This window comes from Musa acuminata, chromosome BXJ3-4 (genome assembly GCF_036884655.1).
Source record: "Musa acuminata AAA Group cultivar baxijiao chromosome BXJ3-4, Cavendish_Baxijiao_AAA, whole genome shotgun sequence".
Lineage (NCBI taxonomy): Eukaryota > Viridiplantae > Streptophyta > Magnoliopsida > Zingiberales > Musaceae > Musa > Musa acuminata.
The window spans coordinates 24,888,152-24,911,300 of record NC_088352.1 but is presented as its reverse complement, the minus strand read 5'-3'; the positions used below and the strand labels follow the sequence as shown (position 1 = coordinate 24,911,300).

The 23,149-nt window shown below is 39.6% G+C and overlaps 1 protein-coding gene across 1 annotated transcript; it reads right to left on the bottom strand.

Annotated features, from left to right (window-relative positions):
* Window positions 1-278: 278 nt before the first annotated feature.
* On the bottom strand, window positions 279-22,563 carry LOC135635563 (phosphatidylinositol-3-phosphatase SAC1-like). Its single transcript, XM_065146713.1, has 16 exons — window positions 22,317-22,563; window positions 22,018-22,222; window positions 21,761-21,926; window positions 21,064-21,286; window positions 11,248-11,324; window positions 9,927-10,114; window positions 9,545-9,642; window positions 8,501-8,634; window positions 8,283-8,417; window positions 6,559-6,928; window positions 6,287-6,408; window positions 6,008-6,124; window positions 5,646-5,858; window positions 3,104-3,295; window positions 1,459-1,570; window positions 279-792 (listed from the first exon to the last, which is right to left on the bottom strand). The coding sequence occupies exons 1-16, from the start codon at window positions 22,440-22,442 to the stop codon at window positions 544-546; spliced, it is 2,727 nt and encodes a 908-aa protein (XP_065002785.1). The 5' UTR covers window positions 22,443-22,563; the 3' UTR covers window positions 279-543.
* Between the last annotated feature and the right edge of the window lie 586 nt (window positions 22,564-23,149).

Sequence of the window (23,149 nt, the reverse complement as noted above, 5' to 3'; positions counted from 1 at the left end):
TAGCACTGCTACAGTACTTAATACACGGGCATACTTACGGTTGCAGACTTGTAATGCACTGTGGCACTGCTACAGTGCAGTGTACTGCAACAGTACACTGTACTGCTACAGTGTAAACCGATATCGGACGGTCTGTCGGACTGGTATATACCGCCCGTACTGGGCGGTACAATTTGGTACGGTAAACACTGACTTATTAAGATGAATTCTCTAGATGGAGAAATCTAAAAGATAAAAAAAGATGAACTCATTTTACTTGTTCAAGCGGATAGTAGATATGACAAAACTACAGGCAAGAAACTATGTATAGCTGCTAGCTATCTCTTAGAGAAGCCCAAGTTTTTATCCCAAGGAAACGGACCAATGCTATACAAAATTTGTCAGAATGCATCGGATCAATACACAAAGCAATCAATCGGTGGTAAGCATCGGATTGATACACAAAGCAATCGATTTGTCAGAAGAATGCATCCGATCGATACACAAAGCAATCACTGCAAGGACTTCAAACAAAGAACGAATGTGTCTGCCGTGGTAACCATTTCATTTCCTCCATCCCTGCACCTTCTCTTCCCCTATGATCCATCTGGTCAGCTGGCTCGGATCTTCCGCAACGCCCTTGCATGAAGAGACTATTCCGAGGTCCGCCCCGATCTGATCATATTCCTTGAGAGAAGCCACCATTTCGGCTTCGACAAGAGCATCATCGGTGCTGTCCAGCTCCATGCACAAAGCATCCGCATAGTGTTTCTCTTTTTCGGGGTCGTGCTCAAAGGGATCCATAACTGGGCCCTGCAAGAGACTGGGTTCAAGCAAAATTTTGGAGGGGGAGGGGGGCGAGATGGGATTTTATGGAATACTATCTGGAATGAGAAGAAACCAAACAGGTACAAGTATCCTAAGAAATGGTATGGCCCAACATAAGTCAACAGTGCTTATAACCGGTCATCACGTTCTCTGCATTTATATAAATAAGGATTTCACTGGTATTTTGGTGCTGATATGAATCACACCAAATGCCACGTGAAATTAAAAAGGAAGCCAGAAGAGGCTGTAGTTCAGCCCCATACATGCCGCCACATAAACGACACTTGATGTCACTAGCGTGCAATGTGATTGACGAGCCATCAGTGCAACGCTTTGATGTGTGCATGCAGCAGCACTCAGATTATATAGCATGTTGGCTCCAAAATGGCATACTAATCTCCTACAGCATGTAATAAGCAATTTGATGGTTGAAGACATATATAGGGTACCAGTTCTGAGTGGCCCGAGAAAGCAAACAATTATAAATGTGAGAGATTCATGCTTCCAAACTTTCATGCTATTCTCTGAATCTAAAGCAGATCAGATGCTGGTAAATGTGGATATCCTCCTTGCAACTACAGTAGACACAAAGGGCATCTGACAAAACCTTCATTCAATTTTCTATGGGCAGCTAAGAATTAGAATAATTACCTGACATAATTCGGCATAATGCTTGTAGGCCTCACTACTTTCATCTTCATCATAAATTAAGGTCCCACCATACCAATTGTTGTCATCGCCAATTGAAGCCATTGCAAGGTATCTGGAAAGCAAACCATTAGGCCCAAAATCTTGGAATATATTGCTCTCCAATACTGAATCCACAAAGACCAAAGCCTACCAACATGTACTTATATCCAATATGGAAAATTATATATATAGGTAGTAAGTAATCAGTTCCTGATTGCAGACAGGCATATGTCAATTATGTCAACAAACTAATTCATAGAAGAAAATAACCACACAAGAGATGTGTATTAGTCTTAAATACTGGCAAGTTTTAGTTTCCGAAGATATACTAAGGCCTCTCCTTGATTCAGCCTAATTGCAGGAACTACTGGTATAACACAATGCACAACAGTTGCAGCAACCAAGAAGTAATCAGATTTCTGGTTTATTAGGGGAAAAATACTGAAAAGATATTAGTATAGTCCTACACTATACAATAAGACATTTTTGGATCAACGATGACATTATTGCAAAATGTTTCCCTTGAAGAAAATAATTTTTCAATAGAAAAAAATTGTTGTCCAACCATGCCTTGAAAGATCACTTATTAAGTTGTGAAAAAGATAGTGGATATCACCACCTACAACTAATAAAATTGAATTTTAGAACTATCAAAATGTAAATCCTAACAATAAATAACTAGTCTAACATATACTATACTCATTGTAGAATTTTTTTTTGACCCACCAGGCTACCTATTCAAATAAGAACAAAAATTGGCCAAAAAAAAGTTCAATAATAGAAAAGCTATTATCAAATTAGAACAGGCTAAAGTAGAGTTTTCTCATCTCCCAATGACCTTAGAGCTAATGTAGATAGTCAAAACTCAGCTAGACCAAATGTACTGGGAACATGTCAAAATGCTGTGGAACTTGTGATTCCTTCTACTCAGAACAGGAAAACATATCAATCTTTCAAGGAATAAGACTATCATGTAACTGACAAGCAAGATATGGCATGGTGACACCAATATAAATGTCAGACAAGGGAAACTCATAGTATAATGTGGCAAAATTAGGTGTGTGCACCTACAGAAATCTGCATGCTTCCATGTCAAACACATACACATTTGGACAAAATGAAAGTCACCTGATTCATGTACAGCTTCAATACGTACCAGATAAATTTCATGCATGATATAACATGATAAGAACATAAATTAAACTATTCATAGACTTACTGCCACTGATTGTCACCAAAGTTCCTACTTTTGCCTGGATCAGTTGTAAGCTAATGTTACAAATAAAAAAAAAGAACACAAGTTTTCTTCTTCTTTCTTGAACTGGTAAACAGATTATAATGCTTGTCACTTGATTCTCATTCACTGTGAAAATATCTTAAATTGATCGCAAGTGTATTAGTTGGAACATATACAGAACCATTAAACATAATATCCGACTTTTTAAAAGCATTACATATCTGGAGATGAAGCAGAAGCTGCAAACATTGGATCAATTTACTAGACAATTTATGTGCATAGTACATTTGGGTAAAAATCCATTTAGTGCCACAACTAGCACTGTCCAACGGTAATTAGGCTATCAATTTTAATGTGGAAGAGAATTACTTTTTGAAGATATCCTCCTCACATCCATCATCAGCATGAGAAAGCCAATTTAAGCTACCATAACCAGCAGCGCTTAAATCATCTTCAGATCTCTCATTTGCCTTTTCACTTGCGGTGACTTTTGTTGCAGGTATACTTTCTTCATACTTTCTTTGGCCAAACAACCAGTTTGGGGTTTTAAGCTGTATTTCACTGTAATAAGTTGTACAAAAGCAAATTATCAATAGAAATGGTCTTGTTTCACCAAAATGTAATATGATTGAAGAGTCCGGTTAGATGTCTCCATATATTATCTACAACTATGTCTCCATATATTATCTACATCTATACAACACTATATGAACTTTGTCATGTCAAAAAAGGATGTGTTTACAAAGAAACATATAAACCACTTCCAGATGTCAATTACTGTGAAGGAATGTGAATAACATGATGAACTAATGAAAACTCTAGAACTGATTTCCACCATGTTATAGAGAAAAATAAAATAAAATTATTGGAAAAGAGAACTATTTGGGTTGGTCATTGTATTTTGAAAAAAATAAAAATTTAAAGTGCTTCTCATAATTGATGTTGACAATAATTAAATAGGGAATTAAATCTATCGATATTTAAGGGATTACAAGACGAATTTAGCAGCATACCATGTCAATAGTAAAAAAAGAAATTTCATTTTTTTTTATTTTAAGAGGGAAGCAAGGAATGGAGAGTACAACGTTAATGAAGGTCCTAAGCCCATCCCGAGGCAACATCTTCATTTGGTATCTTTTTCTTTTCCCCTTTTTCTGCCAATAGCATGCGTGTGTTGATGCAGCACATGCTGCCAGTGTCAACCGAGCCCAACTATAACTCAATTGTGCTCATAGAAACAGACTCTTACCTAAAGATCACAGTGTCATGAATGACTTGCGGATATGAGGCATCCAACGATAGTGACAAGGGCATGATTATTAAATCTTACAAAGATCAATACATGAATTTGCATGTTGCTTCCAGTAAACTAAAGATTTTTGTATGAATAAGAACATTCCATATGCCAAGCATGTGAAAGCAATGAAGATTATTTAGATGACACTAGGTATGCCAATTTCACCTGGACATGCAGGGACCTATGCAAACTGTGCACTTGAGCATAACCCTTAGGTAAAAGCTGTTATGCCTCCATAGAACTATTCATGCAAAAGATAACTTTTCTTTCCCAAATAAAAAGAAAAACTTCTCATTCAACTAAAAGGAGATAGATCAGCAGACCTCCCAAAAGGCACATTCGCAAAATTAGCATCCTAAACACATGGGATGTTAGAAGGCCTTACAACAAGAGCAAGGTTGTGTGCTATGTGATTGTCTTTCCTGGGTATATGAATCCATCCATCCGGTAACAACTACAAAGTTGGCTAAAAGAAAAATATCAGTGCAGAGGTTTCTCAAGTGCCATGGTACAATAGCTTGAGACCGAAAAATGTTGATAGCAGCTAAAGCATCCATCTTGACCAAAAGATTGTTGAAACCTTCCCTCTTAGCTCTTCGTAAGTCATCCCACATGGCCCAACACTGCTTGCAAAGCACTTTTAGCCCAATCAATGTTACAAGCAGCAGCAACTGGACAAAAAGGGGACTCTTTTAAGTTTTCACAGCTAATATTAATGCATCTAATGGGCTAGGAACTTTACCAATAACTTAACCAATACATCCATTTACCATTTCCAATTAACTTTACCTTTTACAGCTGATAAACTCTATCATGTGGCCAAAGGCCCCTCGACTGGACGGAAAGAAAAACAATGCTTGCTCTCAGGTTTTGCTAGAGACATGCAGACTGACCTCCATCTCACTACAAAGTACAAACCATCTATGTCAACCATGACAAAGACTGCCTTCTGACCAAGTAATATTTCACTTCTTTCTCTTATTTTTCTCACTCCTATGATAGGAGTCCTATCATCTTTCCATGTATTTTCCTTTTCCATGTTGGTGCCACTGGTATACCCTGCCATGTCAAGTATTGACAAATCTTGACAAGCGATTGGTATGGAATGTATGACCATGATTGATATCCTTCCAACAATTTAACATGATATTTTTCTCTAGTTTCAAAATTCTTGATGATTTTCCCCATTTCCAATTAAAAATGAACCAGCATGAATGTGAAAAATCAACATGGATTTTGTTAATCCCTTAGTCAAGAGGGCTAAAAGTTCAGCGGTGTCACAATAAGGAAATAAGCAAGTTGAAATTCAGCACCACTAGAGAGAGAATACTAATCACAAGAAACTATTGGTGAAATTTGAATGAATGATCATTGCCTACATGTGAATTGTAATATCATTTATTAAGAAACATACATAAGAACTTAGAGACAAGAATTAGTTAGTTTATTAAAGGTTTACATTTGCAAAGAATACCATGGGCCATGGAAACATGAAATGGATCGTCCTCAATTATTAACAACTAAAAATAAAATCAAATTTTGCATACCAAGCGAGTAAAAGCTAATAAGAGAAGCAAGTGAATACTATTAAGACTTTCAAGACTAGAAATTTACGCTGCATCTGGTGCCATTCCAGGATTTCCTGCTGCAACACTTGCTTTCATGTCACATTCACTGCAAAGCCTCACATTCTTTATTGAACTACATGTCCTCTCAATTAGCTTATCAAATGACGTCAATTTTATTCGAGAGAAATCTCTTTTGCAAGCAGGTATTGGCGAAAGAGTTGATTGAAGTCCATCCGGAGGCATTATGTCCAGCGATAAACTGTAGAAGATTTGAGCATGTTAGCATAAGAAATTGACATTTATCCATGCCAATGCACTATAATTCGTAGACACTAGAAAGAGGAAAGAACACTTATGAATAATAACCATGGTTGTTTATGCTTTAGAATCCAAACTCCATTTCATCACCTTTTGTCAGAATCAGGAACTGCTTCATCACCAATTCTGGCAACATGAAGATAATAATCGGTCTCCAACTCCCAAAGAGCAGGTTTTCCCTCTTGTGGTTGGAAATAACCCAAAAATCTGATATATCAACCAAAAATAAACAGGAATATGGTCAAAACATGATACCAATTTCCGTCTCCATAAGGAATGATGTACCCTTTCCAATGATAGGTGGCTCAAGTGTACAAGAAAAAAAGATAAACTGGTGAAATCATGATAGAGAGAAAATTCTTAACTTACAAGTTTATGGCATCTTGTTTTTCACCATCTGTGTAAGCATTGCTATAGTAACGTCTAATTGATTTCAAAAACTCACGAGACTGAGTAGTAGCATTCCACCTGCCTTGCCTTTCAGGAAAGACCTAAAAACAAAGTTTGGTTTTGGTCAACTAGGGTAAGAAATCTATGGAAAAGGAAGGAACATTCAATTTAATTGCACATATTACAAATAGAAAGAAAAACCAACAGGAAAAGATGACAGAAATTAACTTTAAGTTATTTCAAAAACCCACAGTGTTGTGTGCTGCAGAGCCTCCATACTGCTGAGCAAGTGCATCGCCCATGCTTTGATACATATCCATAAGAGCTGCAGCAATGCTGCTGTCTGGGTCGATTTTAGGAACATCAGTAAGTCCCATTGCATGTAGTTGGCGGCCCAAGGCTGCCAAGCCATAAGCATACTGTGCAACATTGGTACGATCCAAGCAATCAATGCAATTAGTACGCAGAACTCCACTTTGAAAACAAGGTCCGTTAACTTGTTGCTTATGGTTTAATTCCTTTTGTTTGTCTTGAGTGACCATTGTGTTTAAAGTTTCAAGACTACTTGCCATCCTTGCAAGGTCCCCAGAACTAGCTCTGAGATCACCAAGAGAGGTATCCCTGTATACAGCACATTAGAAGTTGCTTGTCTAAGCTAAAATTTTAGTACAACAGTTAGTTCAAAGTTCAAACAAAAAAAAGAATAAACATAAATATATATAAATTTTATCAGGATTAACCTCATGAAAGAATAATTCAATAAACTAATCTATCAATTATTATCAACGCCAACAAGCTAAATAGCTACAAGCAGATGCATGTTGAGAACACAGAGAAAAAGAGCAAAAACTGTAAAGCCTCAACGATCTAGCCACATATACTAAAAATAAGTTACAGAATTATATAGAAAACTTTTCCCATTTCTTTCAAGTTTCTCTCTTGTCCCAGTCTCTGCTCTTTTCTGTCACTAATTAAGCTTAACTCAGACCAAGAAATTTAATTGTAAGAAGCAACCCTGAAAATCTTGAGAAAAACCACAAATTTGTTAGGTAAGACCTGAAATTCTGGTGCCCAGATAACAATTTGACTGAACATCCAATATCAGCTCAATGTAGGCATATACACAAAACTCGCTATAGCTACGACCATCCATGCAAACACCAATCACCCAAAACGTAAAAGCATAACTCTTAGGCATATACCTAATATAGTTAACTTAATATAAAGAATGATAGAATGAGGAATACTTATATAACACTGAGAACACCACAGGAAAATCCAACATAAAATTAGTCTAACATTAGTGATTTAAAAAGCATTAGGCGCCAAAATTAGTCTGCCCACAGATAATATTGTGCAAATGAATTGAGTCCTTCCACAACCAACCATGCATCAGCACTTGTGTGATGTGGACTGAAATCACAGCTAACAAGAGGGGTGAATGCATCTCCAAGTTGGATTAGGTGTCGAAACATTTTTGTCTCTCCTATGATAAATTTAAACATCTAACATAAGTAACACATTTGTTACTACCACATATTCATGTTTTAAAATACCTTAATCAACCCAAAAGGTTGTCTACCCCATATTTATAGTTACAGTCACATCTAAGTTATAAAAGGTGCATTTTAAGGTGGTCTTTAAAATTTAATAGAAGTAGGAATGAAAAAATCTAAAATTATGTAATTGTTGGATCATACTCCCATGGTAGTACCATGAGTAACTGCATGTCCTATATCTCCCAAATCATGTACCAGACAAAGCAAGAATGCAAATCTAAAAGTATCTAACTGTTGGATCGCACTCTTATGGTAGTACCATCGTAAACTGCATGTCCTATTTCTCCAAAATCATGTTCAAGGCAGAGCAAGAATGCTTTGGGATGTCCTTTGTATTAAAAGTTATATTCATGTAATGATTTTGGTTTTAAACAATAATTCAAAATCATATTCTACAAGTCAAGTTCACAGCATACCTTCCAGTGCTTGTTCTACTAAGCTGGGTCGATTTCTTTTTCAAGATAGTTGGTTTTCCACTGTAATAAAAGCCAGTCAAATCAAGTGCTTCACCGGCCACAGCACCTAAAACAGCAAGCACATTTGCAGACTTGCTACAAAATAAAAAAGAAAATAATTAGATATCTTGATAGTTTCAAACTTTCAACTCAACATATTAAAAACACATACAGATAACCTTTTTGCAAATTTATGAAAATCCCAATGAATAAACTTCAACTGGCTTTCTTCTGGAAGAATTTGGTTAAGATATCCAACTGCATTAGCAAATTCACGTCGTAACATCATTTCCCGAGGCCTTTTCTCGAACGTCTGCATGATTCAGCAGACAAGTCAACTAAAATGATGAATAATCATACATAAGTCAAGATATACAACACAATAGACTGTTCAAAATGTAGAGTACAATTGCTTATTAAACAAGTCAATGCATGGCATCAGAAACTAACCATCATCATATTTAAACACATGAATCAAATCCAACAAGACCTCTAACATATACATGCTTAAAGTTTTGCAATTTGTGGGACTTTCTCATTCATAAATTCTTTCTAATCATCATTCAAAAACAACAACTATTCTATTCATATAATTCTCCGAGATCCTGACAATTGTATACAAGGTAGCCTGAAAAGGACCTCCTTTAACTTCTATCAAAATTAAGAATCCCCTTGTTGATTCTTCATGACATTTGTACCTAGAGTTGCAATTCAACTAATCTTACGGTTATACAAAAATGTCAACCTCAAGAATATGATATTAATTGAAAACCATCTGCATATTCAACTTCTTAACATTGAATATAGATACTGATATCTGCAAGTTCCTTCTATTAAGAAGACATGAGAGAATCAATCATAAAATTTGCCAAAATAATTTTTAATAATTGAAACTTTTGCCCAAAGTTCAAAGGAATAGTGGTATATTTTAACCTTTTGAAGTCCATTAACCATCTTCACCATTGCCAAAATCTAGAACATTCATGACAACATACAAAGATCTTACCTAAAAGAATTCAAGACATCAAAATTAACTGATTTTTAATAATTAACTTAAAATGTTGATACTTACAGTATCCAGCATCAAATTGGAAGAGTTCCAAAGTATCATTATCTAACATGTGTCTGGTATGGTATTTGAAGGTCATGTCCCGTAGCAGCTAAATTATATCCTTACCAATAATAAGAAGCAAGAAACTGACAATGAAAGATCTACCAATCACCTTAATGAGATTAAGAACAATAATTGGATTCCCATATCGCTTTGCCAGATCTTCAAAATGCAGTTTAGTTGATTGGTATGTAGGATCATATCTCTGTACTGAAATCAAGAAACAAAAAGAGATCAAGATTTCTATTTCCTGAAGCAACTTACAAGAAAAAGAGAAATGTGAATGCTCCAAAGAAAGAAGAAATGAAATATCCTAATCAACTTATATAGCATCAGAGAGTGTATGTGAACTGTGAAGATATCCTCACAATAGAATTTAGCATTCTTGTTTTTCTTTTCTTCTTCAGCATTTTACCTCATACAGAAATGCCATGTGGTGTCAGTATATTCTCCACAATTGTAGTAACACACAGCTTATAAAATTTCAGACTTACAGACAATATCAGGTTTAGGACTAAATCTTGAAGCCTCCTGGGACCAAAAGAGGGGAATTGAACCTCGCATCTGCACAACAGAACTCATTTTCCCACTGCATGATCCAGCTTCTTCATCAAGGACTATTTGTTCAGTCTCAACATCATTAGCAACTCTACCGCAATCATTTACCCCTCTTTTCAAATACCTTCATACAACATCATTAAAGGTAAACAACAAAGAGAAGAAGGATAGATAACAATAGCTATGTGACTTCCAAATATGCAATGGAATCATAGGGTATTACACCAGTTAAGTTTATATAAATGGATACACAAGTGCAAAAATAATCCGGTAATTGAAACATGTTTCAAAAATTAATCATCAAATTCAAGAATTGCCTAGTAGTGGCAAGGCTGACCATATAAAGACATGCATCTTCAGTGAGGATCTAGAACTCATACCTCATTTTTGAGGCAAACAGATTTAGACCATGCAAAGTTCAGTACTATCAGTGAACAAAATGTCTCAATTGACATTATTCAGATTTCTGAAGTGAACAACTGGATTGGAAAGTTGCAAAGCCTGATCCGAATGAAGAGTTTAACATTAATCGTCAAATTTCTTCCCGAACTCTATGGATGGCTCTCAAAAAATGTAACAAAAGAAAAATATTCATATAACTTTTTCTACTTGAAAGATAACACCATATTTGAAGTATTTATACATTCAAAATGTTTGTCGTACATCCCTCAGAAACCAGTGTTATCATAAGAAGATAAGATAACTGAATAATTTACAAAAGAACATCAACAAATAATATACATTTTTTAGAAATGGGAAGAATTATAGGCCCTAGCTTAAAGAACTATTCCAAGAGGTTAGTTAAAAAGCATAGTTGAAGCATTAGCATAGGGGTAGCAAACTGGAAACAGGTGAAGATGTAACTAGCCATCTCATTTCATTAAGACTAGGCACCAAGTAGCACCAACTTACTACTTCAAATCATCATTTATTTCCATCCTCTCAGACATCACCAAAGATAAAGTGAAGATTAACAAAATGACTTAATTTTTTTGCATTAATTACAGGAAATTAGTTGGGCATGAATGAAAAGACAGACTAGCTTCTATCCAATAGAAAAGACAGACTATTTTCTGAAAGATGAACTTGAAAAATTACTTACCAAAAGAGAATAGACTTGTCAACGAGCATTCAATATAAAGTATAAGCCAATAGTTCTTTATAATTTTTTTATAACATTTTGAGTAATTAAGAAAACAGCCACAAAAGAACCAATAAATGACTGTACTACACCAAAATTAGCTTATACTAACATACCGTGTCCCTGCAAAGTGACGAGATCGTCTGGAAATGAGAATGACACTAAATTCTCGTCCAAAAATCGAAAGCCTGACCTGCAATTGACAAAGAACGTTATCTAATGGAAGTAATTCAAAACTGAGCATCCCAGGATAAACAACATGAAATTCCATGAATATTAACAAAAGTAATTTCAGTTTATGGTGTGGAGAAACCATAACACAAGTAATTTTAGCAAGGTTCGTAATTTTGTATATTACCGATGTATCGAGCTTTGCTCGGTATGGTACGGTACGTGTGTATATATATATATATATGTATATATATATATAATAAAAAAAAAAGGAGGCATACTATAACAGATAAAACTATAAACGGGGTGTTTGATGTAATGCTCATGTATGTCCGTGTCTTTCGATTTTGTTCATGCTTTGCACAGTATGTAAAAGGCTGGCAGTAGGTTTAGTAGTCCTATTTTCTTTGGTTTTGGTGGATGTCCTAGGCTTACAAATAAATGTTGTGTCATGTGGGCACTTGTGGGGATTTCAGCTTGTAGTGGACCATTTTGGATCCTTTGTTGTGCAAACGTTTAAAGCTTGTGAAGTATGTTTATAATTTGCATTGACTATGAAGTGTTTATTGGAATGATTGTTTGTGGATCCCGAGTGAGACGTTTTCTCTAACTCATTTTCTCTTTTGTAGATCCTAAGGGACTATAGAAGGTTTCGGGGAGACTGACATTTGTGAACGAACACACAAGGGTGTCGCACGACTTAGGCAAAACCAGCTAAGTGTGTGACATAGGGTATCGTAGTGGGATAAGCACACATAGAAACACTTGGCATGCAAACATGGGGGATCTAGCGGAGCTCAGTGGAGGGTAGTCAGCACGCGTGACCATTTGGGGGAAACGGGCATGGAAATGTAGGGAAAAGGTGTCGCTCAAAGGAGCAGGCATATGAGATTAGCATTCAGAGGAATGGCCAACCGTTCGCGCAAGAGGCACCATGAGGATAAGCAAGCTGGGAAGAATGCATAGCACACAAAGGTTGAGACAACTGAATTTGAGCTACGGCTCGACGTTGACAACTATACTTGATAGTCCTTAAGGCAAGCGAGGCGCTTAGTAAAGGATGAGACCATATAAAGTGGAATGAGTTGTTCAGCGACCGAAAAAGGTATGCAAAGCTCACAATGGTGAGGGGAATTACTACCTCGAAGAATTTGGTACTCATGCAAGGACTTGTATGCGGATGATGGAATGTTCGTGGCCATCCCAAGTGGACCGAAACTCGACACCATTGTCACGGACTTAGCTGGTTTTGCCTAAGTCGTGTGGCACCCTTGTGTATCCGTCCGCAAAAGTCAGTCTCTCCAAAGCCTCCCATGTCCCTTAGGACTCACAAAAGAGAGAACGGGTTAGATAAAACACCTTATTCGGGATCTACAAGCAAACATTTCTGAAAACACTTCATAGACAATGCAAATTACAAACAGACTGTACAAGCTCTGAACAGTTGCACAACAAAGGGTCAAAATGGTCCATTACAAACCGATAATCTCTCACAAGTGTCCACATAACAAAATCTTTATTTGCAAACCTAAAGCTGCCACTAAACCCAATTAAAATGGGATTATTAAGCCTTCGGTCGTCCCTCTACATGCTGTGCAAAGCATGAAGATACCAAAAGACACGAACATACATAAGCATTATATCAAACATCCTGTTTCGAAGTTTGTCCGTGACATTCTCCCCCACTTATTCCTTCGACGTCCTTGTCGAAGCTTTTGTGAACACTACAACTCCTCGCCTTTGCTGAGTCTTCAATCTTCTGCTCCAGCTGCAATGTGCCTCTTGGTTCCCAGCTGCTCTCCGCTGTTGTTTTTGAGTAGTCGAACCTTTGATCCGCCATGCTGCTTCAACTCACCAATGACTTTGACTCTGGTGTGGGGTTGGCTGAGTTATATTGATCCTTGTTGATTCCTGCGGATCCTCCAGATGAAGGAAAAGACCATCAGATGAAGGAAAAGACCATCCTTACTATGTGTCAATCTCTCAGATGCCTCATGCTGCTTGAACTGGGTAGATGCTTGTTGGAGCTTTAACGAGCATCGCCTCACAAACTTTCAAAGTTTTTGGTCCGTCCTCCACAAAATTTGTTCATCGACTCTTCTTTCACTTAGTTGTCACTTCCAAGTAGATTCGCATCACTTCCGCTTTCGATTGGCATTCTGTTGAAAAATAAGACGGATACTCTACTCTCAGTAGCACTGATCACCAATGGTGAGGATTTGACAACTATCGTTTTCTAATATCTTCGAAGGGTTTTTGAACCTGTGCAGAGCTCCTTTGCTAGATAGATAAGAGAATTATGGTACTCAGTTTCGCCCATTCTCTTACGGGTTGAGAAGACAACGGTTACTTGACTTCGCCCGACTCCTCGAGGTTGTACTCCATGCATCGAGCTGGTTACTGGCCTTCGCCTGCTCTTTGCTCACACTTTTGGAACACTTGAAGTGTTTGCACTCCTTGCGTTGAGTTAGTTACTGTGATTCACCTTCTCAATGCCATCGAACTTCTGGAATGCAGGAAGTTTTTACCCTAACTTGGAGTAATTCTCCAATAGATTTGGTCGCCTCTGGGATTGTACCGTCTTCTCTATCAACCCTACTGCCTACTCCACTGAGTAGCAAAGGTACAGTACCGCGTACTGTCTGCTTCATTCCTTGGTCGTGCACTCTTGCATAACCCAAAGTCCTTCACTTTCGGCTATCTTGATGAGAAGCTCGTTGACACCGGTCTTACGAAGTTCCTTGGCCTCTACCCTTCAGCCTTGTCTCGATACTCGGAGTTTGCCTCTGCATGCTCCACCTCCTCGACCCCTTTCACGACCAAGCGCTCTCCCTCCATGAGAGCAAGGGATCAATGACTTTCACGGAAGTCCCGCCTCTATGGTACCATGGCGCTGCCATGCCCATGGCCCTACTATCCATCGCCTCGCATCTGCATCCCTTTTCTTCATGATCAGTAGATATGTCTCTGTGGCACTCCTCCGAGTCCACCTCCATTTTAACTGATGCTTGATTTTGGGTAGCTAAGTCCCTCTAGACTCGTCGTCGCTTCCTCGCCCCTTTCGACCCCCTGCTTCAACACCTTGTGTTCTCCAAGCAGCTCCCTTTGGTCGATGGAAAGACAGACTGCAACTCTCATGCATGACCTCTGCCATCACGTTGTAGGATTTGCACCGATTCTGTTCTCCTTAGCTTCCTTGGTAGCAACGTTCGCTTACTCGACCTTGTCCTCTGACTTGGCGGGCTCCCTTAAACGAATATAGGCTCTGGAGCAGTCCAACTCTCCAGCTGCTTCGATTATACCTCTGGATGATCAAGTCCCTCCCATGGGATTCACTGGTACTTGCATTCGTACTTTTCCTTTGGTGGAACACAGCCTATATATGCTGATGACCAAGGCTTTCATCTGATGCAAAATTCGATGCACGTACGGAAGACCGCCTCTGCGGTACCATGGCCTTCACTCCTTGAATCCATAGCCCTTCTTGCCGGCATGTTATTCATTGAAGTGGAGCTTCCAATAGCTCCCGATCATACCTCCGTATGATCTAGTCCCTCACGGGACTATGTCGTGTGTATCGCATTGCCACGAACTGTTCCACCACGATCCGCTGCACCATGTCGCCTCCTGGTGACATCTTCATTGCATTCTGATCCTTGTGGGATGAACTCGAATTGTGATCCCTCCATGTGTGGCCTTTGCCAATACATCGCAGGGTCTCTTCCACCTTCGATTTTGTTCGCTCCTTTGGCAATCGACCTTCATCCACCCACTCTTGGGTCACACCTAGATGAAGCACCGCTCTAGGATAGTCCGTCACCTAGTAGCTCCCGAAGTCCCCCGACTTCACTGCAATTAGTGCACCATTGTTTGGATCCTGGGCCTCTGCCCCTACCAGCACAATCTTCGCTATGCACCGCTTCCTTCATGGCAACTTGAATGGCAACACTGTGGCATATTCTTCAAGAGTACCCACCTCCGCGTCCTCTTGCCCCTTGTTAAGGCCTTCTGCACCCAACTTCGCCTTTGCAAGTTGAGTCGCCTTAGTTCCTCCATCAAATGCTTCTCCGAGATAAGGTGCATGTGCCCAGAAGCTCCCTTCATCTTTGGCACCATGCAAGATGAGTCCACTCCGTCAGAATGAAGGACCCATGGAACAACATGATCCTGCTCTTGCCTCTACAAGAGTTCATGTCCTTGACCTCTATCCAAGGAAAGCACTGTGCCTCTACTCAATGTTCCATCTTCTATGTTGGCTCCCTTCATGCAGCTTGGGTACTTTGCCAAGTTACACCCAAGTTGCTCCGCTCCTCGTTTTTGCATTGAGTTGATGGTGGCCCTCGCGCCCACCATTCCACGGGTCAGCCCTCCCCTGAGTCCGATCTCCATATCGACTCCATATGTGCCTTCATTTGTGTTGCTTTGGGTCGCTCCCCCACTTGATCTCACAATGCATCCACCAATGTATTCTCTCAAGTGAGATCATGCGACGACTCCTCACCGCTTGCTCGGTCCATTGAGCTTCGTGGAGTTGTTATTTGTTGAGGTACTCCTCCTCAACATGTGCGGTCTGTCCCACATGATTCTCCCTCTGGAGAACCGACACTTATCCCTCTTGGATAACTGTCCCGTTGGAGTAACATCTCTCTTCGTTTCAGAGACCACCATCCCCTTGGACTACTCCGATTTGCTGAACAAACTGTGCATTGTTCTGCCTCCTGCAAATGCACTTGCTAGATTGCGACTCCATGTCAATACAGCCCCCGTTGCACCACTCAAGGCCTAGCAACATGTTGAACTCGTTGCACACTTTAGGCTCCTATGGACATATCATTCACATGCCGAAGAGAAAGTTTCAATGCTCCATGGCGCCGAGTTTCAGTTGCCTTGGGATGGCCGCGAACATTCCATCGTCCGCATATAAGCCCATGCATGAGTATCGAATTCTTCGAGTTAGCAATTCCCCTCACCTCTGTGAGCTTTGCACAACTCTTTCGATCGCTGAGCAACTCATTCCACCTTGCATGGTCTCATCCTTTACCAAGCGCCTCGCTTGCCTTGAGCACCATCAAGTATAGTTATCAACGTCGAGCCGTAACTCGAACTCAGCCATCCCAACCTTTGTGCGCTCCGCATTCTTCCAAGCTTGCCTATTCTCGTGGTGCCTCTTGCGCGAAGGGTTGGCCATTCCTCTGAATGTCAATCTCAGATGCCCACTCCTCTAAGTAACTCCTTTTCCCTACATCTCCATGCTCGTTTTCCCCCAAACGGTCGCGCGTGTGCTAACTGCCCTCAACACAGCCCTGCTAGGCCCCCCACGTTTGCATGCTAAGTGTTTCTATGAGTGCTTGTCCCGCTCTGATACCATATGTCACGGACTTAGCTGGTTTTGCCTAAGTCGTGCGGCACCCTTGCGTGTCCGTCCGCAAATGTCAACCTCCCCAAAGCCTCCCATGTCCCTTAGGACCCACAAAAGAGAGAACGGGTTAGAGAAAACACCTCATTCAGGATCCACAAGCAAACATTTCCGAAAACACTTCATAGACAATGCAAATTACAAACAGACTGTACAAGCTCTGAACAATTGCACAACAAAGGGTCAAAATGGTCCATTACAGACCGATAATCTCTCACAAGTGTCCACATGACACAACCTTTATTTACAAACCTAAAGCTGCCACCAAACCCAACTAAAATAAGACTATTAAGCCTTCGATCGTCCCTCTACATGCTGTGCAAAGCATGAACATACCAAAAGACACGGACATACATAAGCATTATATCAAACATCTTGTTTCGAAGTTTGTCCGTGACACCATGGAGCATTGGAACTTTCTCTTCGGCATGAGAATGATACACTCGTATGAGCCTGAAGTGTGCAGGGAGTTCAACATGTTGCTAGGCCTTGAGGGGTCCAGCAGGGGCTGTATTAGCGAGGAATCTCAATCTAGCAAGTGCATTTGCGGGGGCAGAACAATGCACAGTTTGTTCAGTAAGGCGAAGTAGTCCAAGGGGATGATAGTCTCCAAAACTTCTAGAGGGAAGGATGTGAAGAGAGAAGTTGCTCCAATGGGACAGATACCTTGGAGGGATAAGTCCCGACTCTTCAGAGAGAGAATCATGTGCAACGAACCGTACATGTTGAGGAGGAGTACCTCAAAACAATAACTCCACAAAGCTCAACGGACCGAGCCAGCGACGAGGAGTCGTCGCATGATCTCGCTTGAGATAATGCATTGGGGGATCCATTGCGAGATCAAGCGAGGGAGTGACCCAAGGTAACACAAATAAAGGCACACTTAGAGTCGATATAGAGATCGTACTCAACGAAGGGCTGACCCGTAGAATGATGGGCGCGAGGGCCACCATCAACGCAATGCAAATCGAAGAGCGGAGCAACTTTGGTATAATTTGGTGAAGTACCCAAGCCGCATGAAGGGAGTCAGCATAGAAGATGGAACATGGAGTAGAGGCATGAAGCTTTCCTTGGACAGAGGTCAAGGATATGAACTCTTGTAGAGGCAAGAGCAGGATCATGTTGTTCCATGGGTCCCTCATTCTGATGGAGCAGATTCATCCTGCATAGTGCCAAAGATGAAGGGAGCTTCAAGGCACATGCACCTTATCTCGGAGAAGAATCTGATGGAGGAGCTAGGGTGACTCAACTTGTGAATGCGAAGTTGGGTTCAGAAAGCCTTGGCATGGGGCAAGAGGATATAGAGGCGGATACTCTTAAAGAATATGCCATAGTGCTGCCATTCAAGTTATTATGAAGGAAGTAGTGTGCAACGGAGATTATGCTGGGGAGCCCAGAGGCTTAGGATCCAGACAATGGTGCACCATTTTCAGCGAAGTCGATGGACTTCGAGAACTACTAGGCGACGGACTATCCTAGAGCGATGCTTCGTTTGGGTGTGACCTGAGAGCGGGTGGACGAAGGCCGTTTGTCAAAGGAGCAAACACAATTCAAGGTGAAAAAAGCCCTACTATATATTAGCAGAGGCCACATATGGAGGGATCATAATCTGAGTTCATCCCACAATGATAATAATGCAATGGAGATGTCACCAAGAGACAACATGGTGTAGCGGATCGTGGTGGAATAGTTCGTGGCAAGGCAAACACACGAAACTAGTCCCGCAAGGGACTAGATCATACGGAGGTATGATCAGGAGCAACTAGGAGCTCCATTTCGGTAAATAACACGACGACAAGAAAGGCTATGGATTCAAGAAGTGATGCTATGGTATCGCAAAAGCAGGTCTTCTGTGCATGCATCGAATTTTGCATCGAATAAAAACCTCGATCATTAGTATATGGGGGCTGTGTACCATCGAAAAAGAATTTCGAATACAAATACCAATGAGTCCCATGGGAGGGGACTTGATCATGCAGAGGTATGATCGAAGCGACTAGAGAGTTGGATTTCTCTAGAGCTCATATTCGGTTAAGAGAGCCCGGCAAGTCAGAGGACAAGACCAAGTAAGTGAACGTTGCTACCAAGGAAGCTAAGGAGAACAAAATCAGTGCAAATCTTGCAACATGATGATGGAGGTCATGCATAAGAGTTACAGTCTGTCTTTCCATCGACCAAGGGGAATTGCTCGAAGAACACAAAGGTGTTGAAGCAAGAGGTCGAAAGGGGCGAGGAAGCGATGACAGGTTCAAAGGGACTTAGCTACCCAAAAACCAGTGAGTCCCATAAGGGGGACTTGATCATGTAAAGGTATGATCGGAGCGGTTGGAGAGTTCGACTGCTCTAGAGCTCATATTCACTTAAGGGAGCCTGACAAGTTAGAGGATAAGGTCGAGTAAACGAACGTTGCTACCAAGGAAGATAAGGAGAACATAATTGATGCAAATCCTACAACATAATGGCGGAGGCCATGCATAGATATTCAAGTGGAAGGAAAAGGAACAATTGCTATGAACACCAAATCTAATAAAAAAAATCATTGATGATGTGATGTTTATTCCTAGTTTAAAATAAAATCTCATTAGTATAAAACTAATAAGAAAAGAATATTATGTTATTTTATTATGAAAAGTGCTTGATTTATGATAAGAAAATTAAAAAATTGATAGCAACTATGAGGATGCCAAAAAATAAAGTGTTTTCCTTATTATTTTTGGATTTCTCCTTACATGCTACTATTATTGATGAATCAACATTATGGCATAAAAGTTATGATCATCTGAATTTTTGTGAGTTTATACAAACTATTCACATGAGGAACCTTTCAAAATTAAAACTGATAAAAAGATGCCTCAAAACAAAGCCAAAGTTGATGAGAGTGATGAGGAGCCACAATTAAAGAAGCCAAATATTTTGAATTCTATTCCATCAACCATTATAAAGGCTGCCCAAAAAGAGAGCACCAGCAATGATGAAGATGAGGATGACAACACTCAAGAAGTTCTTATGATGAACATTTAAAAGGACGACAAGCTAAGAAGTCTCAAGCATCAAAAGACAATAGTGGTTCTAATGAGTCTTTTAAGAAAAGTGAAGACAAGGAACCACTGAAAACCCCAAAGAAGGTTAAAGATGCAAAAATGGTGAATGCAACTCCAAAGAGTGAAAAACAAACTGCTATAAAGTTTGAAATAAAAGGGCCCAAAACTCCTGCTACAAGTCAAACGAAAACAACTTTAAGTTACAATTATTTTAAATTAAGGGGATGTCATAAGATTAGTTCAAATAGTTAGGATTAGATAAAATAAAAGATAACAATTTAGATTTAAATAAATAGATGAGAGTAAAAGATTTATTGGATATGGTAGATTTTTTTTTTGTTTAAAAATATTTGTACTGTATCTTTTTGCTAATGTAAATAGGTGCTCTTGGATCATTCTAAAGCACTGCAGATTGGAAGTACTCCTAGTCTCTTCTACTATTCTCTTTCTCATCTCTTTGAAGTTCTACAGAAAAGCTAATAAGTGTGGTATCAGAGCCAACAGGAATTATGTTAATCAGACCATATTGGTCAAATTATGAAAGTCGAGTTAGGAAGAATGTAATTTTATGTGAATGAAGCTGGGCCTCTGTTCAAGGGTAAGATTACTCCCCTACAACATGAGTGATTAGAGTTGGAGTTACATACTTAATCTTTTGATAAATAGAGCTAAGGGTGTATACATTAACCCTCACAAAACTATAAAAGAGAATAAACAAGAATAGAGAATTCAGAAAGTCAGGATAATGTTTACCAAACTATATATATGCATTAGGTGAAATGAAAAGAGTGCATGGGGAAGTTATGCACATTGTAGGCAAAAATGCGCTCAGAAAAAGACCAACTTCAGGGAGCACTAGCTGAAAATGTTCATTCTGAATCAAAGGCTACTAAAACATATAAACCCCTGATTCCATGTACTCAGGATACCATACAGTGAAGATAGAAAATATGGAGATTTGATCTTGCAAAAGCAGCAGTAAAAACTCAGAAATTTGGCAAAAAAATGAAAAGAAAAATAACTGTGCTGGTTACTTGAAGAAAATCATTGGAGGTGATGAGCAAGCATCATTTGAAGTTATTAGTCTGCCCATTTAGTAACGAACAAGTACCCTATCCGGTCGGACTAAGTTGCCAAGTTTGTTATTGCTTCACTTTATAGAAAAAACAAAAAATAAACAGAAAATTAAGCAGAATGATTTGGTTAGAACTTAGAAACTTAACATGTGAAAACAAAAACACTATATGGAAAGATGCAGTCCAAACTATCAAATGGAAGATGCAAATCAAAAGTGCCTATTTTACCTGCTTAAAGTGTCCATGGATCAAAGCAATTGTCCAACGTGTATTATTACACCTTGATCGAATTGTTTGTGTCAGATATGCATTCCAGACAAACATATTTTCATAAGCCATTTTCTCCCTGTCCGTGGCAAGGACATTCTTCTGCAAGCTTTGCATAAGAGGATATGTGTAACTATAGAAGAAATCTTTTGTGAGATCAACACTTGACAAAAGCTTTTTGTACCTGAATCAGAATTTAAGCTTCAGAGAAGAAATTGAAATAAAAATTTGTACATACAAACAAAGATGAAAGTAACTAGTAGAAGCATAATTTCTTAGCTGTACTGGAATTTGACAAGCAATAAGAACAGGATAATATTCAGTTTAATAATTGCCTGCATACAAGTCTTAGTTATGTCCTCATATGGATAATCTTTCAGTGGGCAATTCACCATGACATACAGGTCAAATTTTGTTGTCAACCAACGTGAAGAGTGATCATATTTGTTAGGTGGGGAAGAATAACAGATTAACTTTTAAATATGCAGTAAGATTATGCAGGCTTAGTGAAAGGCATTGCTAAAGATGATTTTATAAGCTAGTGTTACCAATACATAGCGCATTCTCTGTAAGTTGATTGAATGAGTCAAGACTACTAAGAATAAAAGATGCTTATTTTGTCATGCAAGATCAAGAAAGCAAGAAGTAAAAAAATAACCGAAGCTCTGTTTTTGAGTGGGCGACATCAGACTGAATCGAAGAATGTGGCACAGTGATCAGCTGGCTCTCATCAATGCAATAAATCGCATGTCCGCATATACATCCAATCTGTCGACGCTTCGTGACCAGAATCAGATAATACGACTCCAAAAACTTAATGCAGCCTAACCAGAATAGAATGAAAAAATGAGCCAAAAATACAAGATACCATTCTTAGAAAAAAGAATCAAACGCATAAAAGACCGAGCACGGGACCTGCAATTCCGTAGACCTTGCCGACAAAGCTGAGGCCCCCAGTGGCGCGATTTCCCTCGTCGATCCTCTGGAGGAGGCTCTTGACCTCCTTCGGCGAGTACACGACGGGGTCCTCGCTGATGTTAAGTTCAGACGGCTCGGAGCGGTCGATCTTAAGCACCCGGAAGAACCGCTTGTCCCGATCGCTTCCGATTAGGTAAAATCTCTGCCGAATTCATCGATGAAGCAAGAATTTGACCAAAGATTGATCCGAGTGAAGAAATAAAGAAGGAGCGTGGCGGAAGGAGGGGGATGTTTACGGCTCGGGTCTCGTAAAGGCGGAACTTCTCGAGGGAGCAGGAGTTGGGATCGAAGTCCTGGTCAGAAGCAGCAGGCGGCGGAGAAAGAGAAGCAGAAAGAGGCGGCGTGGGCGGCCTCTTCGCCATCTGGGAGCGGTCGGTGGCAGAACGGAAGGCGGGGCCGTGGCGGTTGGGCTTTCTAGGGCATTTATAGGCTTCGCCCGGAAAAGAACGACGGAGCCAACAGGAGGGGCAGTCGACGAATTGGGTCGCGGTGGGCTTGGCAAGGGATCCCCTCCAACTTTTGGTGATCCGTGATTTGGGCGTGTCTACATCAAACGAACGGTTACGACGTCACAACAAGAAGGTTCTCGTTAGAAACGTTGTTAGAGAGGATCACTAACCCGTCATCCAAACTCTGAAGACGGCGGAGCACATTGGAGCACGATCATAACGGGTGTTACAATGATATAACGGGCGCATTTATGGACATTATAAGCATGCGTAACGGTTATGTAGACATTCTTGTTGCATAGACGTCCCGTTATGGTAGAAAGGAATCAAAACTAATAACAAAGACTTCATATTGCACTCAGAATTGGTGAAATGATATTGTTGGGGATTGATATAAGATTCATTTGTGGTGGATCTAACCTCCTCATCTATCACTTATTCTTTGTATAAAAAAATCTTTGACGATTTTTTAAAAAAAATATTAATATTTTAGGTATTTTTCAATCGATACTTCTTATTTTATTTTTTTTCCTAAATAATATATTTAATTTAAAAATATTACAATGTTTTTGGCATGTTATAAGCTTTTAGTCATCACAATAAAAATACTGTAAATAATC

Excerpts from the sequence above, each read along its gene's own strand:
- LOC135635563 (XM_065146713.1), bottom strand. The coding sequence starts at position 22,442 with ATGGCGAAGAGGCCGCCCACGCCGCCTCTTTCTGCTTCTCTTTCTCCG. Across the intron at positions 10,115-11,247 it reads CGTCACTTTGCAGGGACACG|GTATTTGAAAAGAGGGGTAA; the intron begins GTATGTTAGTAT and ends TGTTGTATGAAG. Across the intron at positions 9,643-9,926 it reads TCCTAAACCTGATATTGTCT|TACAGAGATATGATCCTACA; the intron begins GTAAGTCTGAAA and ends TCTTGATTTCAG.